This window comes from Camelus ferus, chromosome 33 (genome assembly GCF_009834535.1).
Source record: "Camelus ferus isolate YT-003-E chromosome 33, BCGSAC_Cfer_1.0, whole genome shotgun sequence".
NCBI lineage: Eukaryota > Metazoa > Chordata > Mammalia > Artiodactyla > Camelidae > Camelus > Camelus ferus.
The window spans coordinates 7,653,775-7,662,968 of NC_045728.1; the positions used below are offsets into that span (position 1 = coordinate 7,653,775).

A 9,194-nucleotide genomic window follows, 5' to 3' on the forward strand; every position below is an offset into this window, starting at 1 on the left:
AATATTCTAACATTCACTTTTCTCTGGAGGAAGAGAAAATTTTTCAACCCTGGAATGTTTGCTTTTTTCCTTTGCCTGGTCTCCACTAAGAATCAGAGGACAGGCAAAGGGAAGGGTTTGTTCTGTTTGTTTAAGTAAAAACACTGTCACAGTACAAACATCAACAATATTAAAAAAACAACAACAACCATATTTCTGTAATAGACTTAATTACCGAGGCTTACTGTGTGCCAGGCCCTGAACTTTATCGGCTTCACATCATCGACTCCTCAGCTTTGATTTGAGTCGTTTGTCCCAAGATTACATTCTCCCTACAGCATGTGGAGCCAGGGCTGTGCACACAGGGACCAAGCCCTCCAGCCATAGGTCACTTAGGGGTTGTTCACTGTAATTGTAAAATCAAGTTTTGGGGGTGAACACTGTAAGTAACTGAGAGGATTTGTGCTCGTTGTCTTGGCTAAAGGACACTAGAAGTGATCAGTTTTCTACGTCTTCTCTCTTTCAAAATGACCTACTAAACTTGAGGCTTAAAGAAAGAGAATGTGTGTTTGGTAAAGAGTATATGATATGCTTGATTTTGGTCTCTGCAGCGGATTTGTTGTGGCACACTTCCTCTCTCTGAGTTTGTTCTCTTCTCTCTAAAGCAGGGAGAACAAAGTTACCTTCCCGGTAATTAAAAGATGCAGTAAATCTTAACGGATGTGATATCCATGTACTGTAAAGCACCATATAAGCACACATTCTGTTTCAGCAGTGCTAGGTGCTAGGACCACGTTCCTTACCTGTACCCAGCTAACTGTGACAGGGACTGATGCTCTTCTCCCGGAAAAATTACCTGGTATTGTTTCTCTCTTCGGTGTAACTTCTTCCTTTTGGCTGAAGCATCTCGGCCACAGTGGGGAGAAGCTGGAAAAGTGGACAGAGTTCGTCACCAATCCAACTGGGATACAGTGGTTAGAACTAGAAGTCGGCCACAGACCAGCCATGGCCGCTTGGCTGGAAGGAACTGAATCAGGAAACATACATATGATGCCGGCTGTTGGAAGGATAATTATATGAAAAGTCTCTGAACCTGGCACAATCTACATAATTAAACAGATCTTTATAGTTATTAAAATATGAATGCATTTATCTGTTCTTCATTTTTAAACACAATAAATGATTTCACTCTTTCCACGGAAACTAAGGAATCCAATGATCAAACTTCTGAAAAAGAAACACGTGATTCATTCTGTTAGTCAACCAGTATTTGTTGGGCTTTGACTCAGTGTGTGGCATTATTCTAGATACTGGCATTATGGCAATTAAGAAGACACAAAAATCCTCACCCACCTGGAGCTTACATTGCAAGGGAGGAAATATTAAATAAAGAAACAAGCAAATGCATAAATAAGATAATATCTGCTGGTAAAAGTACTTACAGAGAACAAAATATGTCGTGTAAGAGAGAATGAATAGAAGCTACTTTAGATTAGGTGTCTCCACCCAAAAATCTGTCCTTGTGTCTTAATGTCACTAAGTATTGTCTAATATCAATTCTCATCTTTAGCCCAAGGCTAGCCAAGTCCATGGCCATTCAGAGTAAAGACATTCCCAGCCTCCCTTAGAGCTAAATGTGACCTTATGACTAAGTTCTAACCATGGACACAAGACACAAGAAGTGATGCGTGCATGCAATAACCACATCACACCCTTTCCCTTCTTCCTGCTCACCGGGGAGAAGAGGATGTAGATACGTTCCGAGCCACTTTGGACTCTGAGGATGAGGGCGATAACCCCTAAGAATGGTGAAGCAGTAAGACTGAAGGATCCTAAGTCCCTGAGACTTTTATGATTTATCAGTTATTTAGCTTCTGTGCCCCCCATATCCTACCTAATAAACCTGATTGTGATCAGTTAAAGGAATAAGCTTTTAAGCACACTGTCTTCTTTTGAATATGAAAAGCATATGTGCATAAAATGGAAAGAGAGATCCATGCATTGTGAGAGCATTATCCAACTCATTTCAGCACCCACCAGTGTAACACATGTGCCTTAGATTATGCCAGTGGATGTTGATCATAGCATGTTGCTTATTTTCATCCAGTTCTGAGTCTTTTCCTTTCCCGAAACGAGAGCTATTTGTGATACCACATAGAATGCTTAGCACTGGTTCAGAACAGGCTTTCAATAAGCTGTTTTGTTCATCCTCTCATTTCCTGCTCTTCTGTCTTTATATTCTTTATCTATCATCTTTATCATCATGGAGTTTCATTTAAGTCTCCTATTTGTTCTATCTCCTTTGATGTTTCCATAGCAAATCATTTAAGACCTCCTATCATTCTGATCATACTTTATGTGGTCTTAAAACTTGTATACTTTTAAGTAAATAAATGCCCAAACTGTATAACATTGTTAATTAAGAATAAATACATACACATGCCCACGGTTGTATATACTGTTAGGCCAGAGGACTGTGAACCTCTGTAGCTATTTTGAAACAGCTTTCAGAAAGATGAAATGAACAGCTGCTCAAAACCAAAAAAATAAAAAAATAAAAAAAATAAGGAACACAAGTCTTATAGGTTTTATAATTACCTGACCTACTTGTGATCACAAGTAGCATTAATAGGCATCATTTTTTGTAAATACTAGTAACTTGCAAACTTTGGAGAGATGACCTGAACACTGGGCCCAGCAGAAATGTATCATAGGTGGATGCATAGAAGATAGGATGGACTGAAAAAAATAAAATACACATCTGGCTACTATACATTTAGTTCTTGTTATAAACCAGTGTTAAGTGTTCTACATGGTAAGACAGCTCTCGTTACAGACAGGAATAATGGCTGTCGTCACAAAGCCGCTTAGTTGTCAGAAATTCCTTAGAGATGCTAATTATTGCTTAAGAGTAACAATTGTCATCAGCGACAAACAAATATTCTTTGACAAGCCAGAAGCATAAAGAAGTGTGAAAGGAGATAGGCAGGATGAAGCTCAAGGGTCTAACTCTCTGAGGATCAGGGAAGGGCATACCTTGCTCATCCAGAGGGTCAAAAATTGGTGAGAAAACTAGGAATCAGCTTTTGATGTATTAGAATCAACTTGGCTTTACCCTAGAATTAAGCCTGTGAGAAGAGAAAAACAGGGTGGTCATGGAGGACCCACAAGCTCTTTGATTCTGAATTCCTTTAAAGATTATCTTGATTACTGTGTAATATTTTCTCATTCATAAATACTCTCAACATCCAGCATTTAATTGCTCCCTATAGTCAGGGTTCCTGCTCCCTAAGTCTCAGGATATATCATGGATGGGGCTCCAAAGGGACTAGGAGATCATTTAAAATCCTACAAAGGTAGGAGATCTATTTACTTCTGCTAACTCTTGAGGAAATCACCCTAGATGATAGGGCAGCCATGATAAGATGCGTAGCATCCTCTCTCTGTATGATTCTGAATGAAAAAGACCACTGGGGTCTACAGTCAGAGAACCCAAGTCCAATTCCACAGCACCTAGGGAAGTGAGACCTTCGGGGTGAAGAGTCACAACTTTATAGAAGAAACTGAAGATAAAAGGTGGGGGAAAAAACATTTGTTTTCCTTAATTGAGCCAGGCATGACCCTTTTGACTATGTAAATGCTCAGAGCATCTTCCCATCTTCTTTAATTTTTACTTTTTACCTCGACTCTGGAGTCCTGGGTAGCAAGGATTGTTGGAAGAAATCACAATGAAGGGCTTCCCTCTCATTTTATGCCATGAGTAGAGTCCTTTCCTCCATTCACTGTCAAACAGCGTGCAGAAATGCATTCATTTATTCGTTCTGTTGTTGTTCCTTAATCATTAATTTAGCATCTGACACCTTCCAAGCAGTATATTGTTGCTTAGGATTAAACAATTAACTGGTTATGTTCCCTGACATGGAAAAATATATTTCTATGGCATGGAGAAAACAATAATCTTTATGAAACAAAGACAGGTAAAAGACATTCTCCTGGTCCCTTCCAAATGATCTGAGGAGTGTATATATGTCTTCTTAAACTGCTCCCTTTTCTTCTCTTTTTCCTAAAATGTAGTATTTCTCAAAATAGCCCTATTTTGTTGTCACTTTACCCTGTCTCTCCTAATGACTTCATTCAGGCTTAGGACATTGACTCATATTCATACAGGTTACTACTTCCCATGGGTCCCTCTATAGCAAGTATAATAATAATGAACTATTACATAGCATCTCACCATGTATCAAAATCTTTCATGAACATCGTGTTTAATCTTAACAGCAGTTCTGTGATGTATTATCCCAGTTAATCAAAAACAAACATTTATTGGGTACCGACTGTCTACCAAGCATGATTATAAGAATATCTCACATTTTCAAGGGGCACAATTATAGTGGTACATGTCAAAGTAAAGATTGTAGGATACAAGTGAGGGACATAATATGAAGGAGGCTATTCATTAGTTTAGCAGGAACTTTCCTTACCCCTGTTGTCCTGCCTTAATTGTTAAATATATCCCCTATAGCTCTCAAAAGTGTCCTACTTAGAATGATAAACTTTAAAAGATTAGTAAAAATTGAGGCCACTGGTGCAGGGAGTGCTTTCTGCTTCTTTAAAGATGAGAAACTGAGGCTCAGGGATTATAAACCACTTGCCCAGAGTCACACCACCAAAGATCAGAACTCGACCTTGTGTTTTTAGAACTCTAATCCAAGCTCTTTTTTAATATGCCATGTTGTGTCTTTCTGAGACAAATGTTTTCATTTGAATTCAATCTTCTAGGAAAGTTGTGTCCACTTCTAACTGTGGAATCAACCCTAAATTACTATTTGAATTATCATTCTCGGGTTCCATGTGTGCTTTTGATGCCTATGAATCTGTCTGATTGTGAGTCGAGAAATGGTGAGGAGCTTGAATGTTTAAGATTTTTAAAAATAATATTTGTAGTTATAAAGACAGTTTTAAAAAACATGGTAAACAAATGGTGTTATTTTCATGAGATATTTCTCAGTTTTTCTTTGCTTTCAGTTTTTATCTTAGAGAAAATAATGTTTATACTGATTGAGAACCAACAGAAATATGACTGTTTCACCTTGCATGTCACTGATGTAATGTATTAGCACGATTCACATTCTGCTGTGTTTTGAATGGTTTAGAGGGGTGGGTGCTTACATGTAGGGTATGGGGGCAAGGTACATACTTAAGCCATGGTTCCCATTCTTCTCCATCTCATGTTTTATTTTTGCACCTCAACATTATTCAGAGTAGACCTCCAATGGGCACCCAGGGGTATTTTTTAAACATTTCTTTCAAACTGTGACTTATTTAGCATTAACTATGTGCATGCATATATTAAATCAGTACATTACAGGAGTGTTTTCATTCTTGCCCAAAGGGGTAATTAACAGGTTCTGGAAACCTGCAATATGCCAGCCACTGTATTAGATGCCTCACATTAGATTATCCTATTTAATCTATCCATTTAATCTACTCTTAGAACATAATACCGTTCCCTATTTTAGAGGTAAGTAAACTGAAACCTAGCAAAATCACAAAATTATTAAGCAAGAGCCTAGATTCAAAAACCAATCTGCCTAGATCAAAAATCTTATCTCTCTTTACCACCATTGCCTCCTCTCAGTTATTCTATTAGCCCTCTCTGTTCATTGAACCTACCAGAAATTGTTCATAAGCCTGCGAGGATGGCTATGTAAAAAGATGGCTAATCCAGACCATGGCAGCCACCCGGTGGCCATGCATTCTTTCTTCCATAACTTCAGCCCAAGTGCAAACTGACTTCAGGTCCAGATGACCCCTCATTGGAAACAGACAAAAGTAGTATGGAAAAGTGAAGAATACCAGCTTTCCTCCAACAAGAAACCCAGAAGGACCCAAAGGCTCAAAGAATCCAATACAATAAACAGCATCTCTATAGATCTGATATCATAAAACAATAATGATGAAGTAAATAAATTGCATTAATATATCTTGTGATAATGCTATCCTAGTTCTACGTATCATATAAACTAAACGCATGATCTAAATCTAGAACCTATGGCTGTGTGAATAATTTTTGTACTATTTCAGGTATTCTTAGACTAATTCATTTTTCATGTTTTTCTTTTTGTTGCAGAATTTTCCAGTAATCATGACTGTTTCCTTTTCCTTCTCTTGAGGGAGCTCCATTATCCATCCTTAACTCTGTACCTCCACCTATCATTTATATATATTTTTCCTCCAGCAAGAGGAAATTACCGGTTTCCAGCAGTTATGAAGATATTCAAGGCTCATTCATCCTATCTTTCCCAATTCAGGAATTAGATACCATACATTTAGAAGAATCTCTAACTTCCTTTTATTAGGCATGGATTCTCAAGGTAAAAGCAGACTCACTACAATCATTAATTTAAAAAAAAAAAAAGGCTGATAGTAGTCTAAAGACAAAAGGAATCGTTTCAGAGCATTCTAAAGTTCTATTGAAAAAACACATTTATTGGGTTCTAGTGTTTCCTAAGTCATAGAGGTACAGTGGGGAACAAGAATAAACAAGGTATCTTCATAGAATTTGCAGTCAAGGCATATCCATAAATTAATCTCCAACTTTTTATTTCATTTGTCTAACAAATAGTTAAATGCCAGCTATTCACAGGCACTGTGATAAATATTTCAGATAATGACAAATTACAGTCTTTACCCTCAGAGACCTGTAGTCTAGTAGAACCTGAACTCAAGGTCATCAGAATTTCTTTTATATACATGGATAGTATTAACCTATCTTACTACTTTCATTTTTTTACAAGACAAAATTATCAATCAGTAACTGTTAATTATAAAAGAAAATCATAGAAAATGACCAGGGATTGTAATTAGAAGTCCAGACAATTATAATTAGACAATTTTTTTTTACACTTTTGCTCTCTCAAAATCAAATCATACCAGTAAAAACTTCAGTGAAAGCAGCATCTCTTCTTGGCTGATTCACAAAATCAAGCACTGTAGCAGACAGCTGACCACAGCACACCCTACCAGCTGTTTCACACTGTACATTGCTTTTCCTTTAAAATAAAACTGATAGTCAAAATCTTAGAAGCAGAACGCAGAATGGTGGCTGACAGGGGCAGGGATGGGGGAAAATGGGAAATTGCCAATTAACAGGTATAAGGTTTCACTAACTCAAGATGAATGAACTCTAGAGATCTGCTGTACAACATTGTGTCTGTAGTTAATATCATTTGGTACGATTAAAAATCTGGTAAGAGGGTAGATCTCATGTTATATTTTTATCAAAATAATTTTTAATCAGAAAAATACACAAAACATTCGCAAAATTTAAAGATATTCATTGGATTCAAAATTTTCCATTGTTAGCAAATACCAAATATCCGTATCTACATCATTATATATTGACTTTCCTAAAACCTACCATCTACATAATGTGACTTAGCTGGTAGACTCCAAACAACCTAAAACCTCATAATAACCAGACTTGCTACCAGCAGTTTCTCCTCAGCTAAATGAATATTGTCAAATAAAATGCTAAAAAAAAAAAAAAAAGAATATATCCAATTATAATGATACCAATAAAACCCAAATCTTAATGATCAATGTGTTGTATCACTATGCTTTGCTCTCAAATTGATGCTTGATAGATATAGAAGGTATTCGATCACGTGTTTGAATGACTTACAGGTGATCTGAAAACGAATCAGGAAGATCAGGCTTCCGGGGCACTTACTGTTGTGCAGTGGTTGCAGACATTAGTCAAACTATGTTCATTTACTCAGTATTGAGATATTTGTTCTCTTATCCCATCCAGTATTTCACTATGTTAAAGCTTCATTTTTCTTTATGGCCATATGAGTGGAGAAATATGATCCCTCAAGATATGAAGGCATAGATTTGCTTTACTGGCCCCTGAATGTCCTTGGCAGAATTTCTAACTCTTAATTTCGACATCATCTGTATGTTTAAACAAAGATTAGTGATGATGAATATTGGTACTGCGTCTGTCACAAATCAGCCTCCACATTCGTGTTTTTCTGTCTTTTGTCTCTCCCAGACCGTCCCTCCAGGAACATGAGCAGCCACACACAGCTGAATGAGTTCATCCTACTGGGAATACCTCAGACAGAGGGACTGAAGACTATGCTCTCTGTCATCTTCTCATTCATTTACCTCTTCACCCTGCTTGGCAACTTACTCATCCTTACAGCAATTGTTCCCTCCTCTACCCTTCACACCCCCATGTACTTCTTCTTGGGACTCCTGTCTATTTTTGACATGTTGTTCCCATCTGTGACCTGTCCCAAGATGCTACTCTATCCCTCTGGCCAGAGCCAAGCCATTTCTTGTAAGGGATGTGCTTTACAGCTCTTCTTCTATCATTTCCTGGGTTCTGCTGAAGGCTGCCTCTACTCCGTGATGGCTTACGATCGCTTTGTTGCCATCTGTCACCCGCTGAGGTATCTGCTCATCATGAGACCTGGACCCTGTGTTGGTTTGGTCATGGCAGCTTGGACAGTGGGTTGTCTTCATGCCACCATCCTGACTTCCTTTACCTTTCAGTTACCCTATTGTGGCCCCAATCGGGTGGACTACTTCTTCTGTGACATTCCCGCTGTCTTACCCCTGGCTTGTGCTGACAGCTCCCTGGCCCAAAGAGTGGGTTCCACTAATGTCAGCTTTCTGGTTTTGATGTTTTGGTTCAGTGTTTGTGTCTCCTACACACACACTGGGATTGCCATTTTGAGAATCCGCTCCACAGAGGGCAGGCAGAAAGCTTTCTCTACCTGCAGTGCCCACCTCACTGCAATCCTCTGTGCCTATGGACCTGTAGTCATTGTCTACCTGCAGCCCACACCCAACCCCTTGCTTGGTGCCACGGTGCAAATATTAAATAATATTGTCTCACCCATGCTGAACTCGTTAATCTATTCCTTAAGGAACACGGAAGTGAAAAGCTCCTTAAAAAGGGTTTTCCACAATGTAGTATTGACTGCTCTGGAATAAATTCTGGGTTTTGTAATGTCTTTTAGAAATGCGTTGTCTTTTAACATCATTCTCCTATTTCTTCTTTTTAAATAAATAGGTGAATAATAGAAAATACTTCCTCTTAAGCATTATAGTTTGTCTACTTAGTAAGATTTTCTATCTTTGAGTGTAAACCCTGGGACCCCATAAATAACTCTATCACTAATATTATCCTCAGTACCTTAATC

At 38.1% G+C, this 9,194-nt stretch overlaps 1 protein-coding gene across 1 annotated transcript; it reads left to right on the forward strand.

The window, feature by feature from the left end:
• Window positions 1-6,222: 6,222 nt before the first annotated feature.
• On the forward strand, window positions 6,223-8,985 carry LOC102517657 (olfactory receptor 148). Its single transcript, XM_006174372.2, has 2 exons — window positions 6,223-6,353; window positions 8,036-8,985. The coding sequence occupies exons 1-2, from the start codon at window positions 6,341-6,343 to the stop codon at window positions 8,983-8,985; spliced, it is 963 nt and encodes a 320-aa protein (XP_006174434.2). The 5' UTR covers window positions 6,223-6,340.
• Window positions 8,986-9,194: the final 209 nt, after the last annotated feature.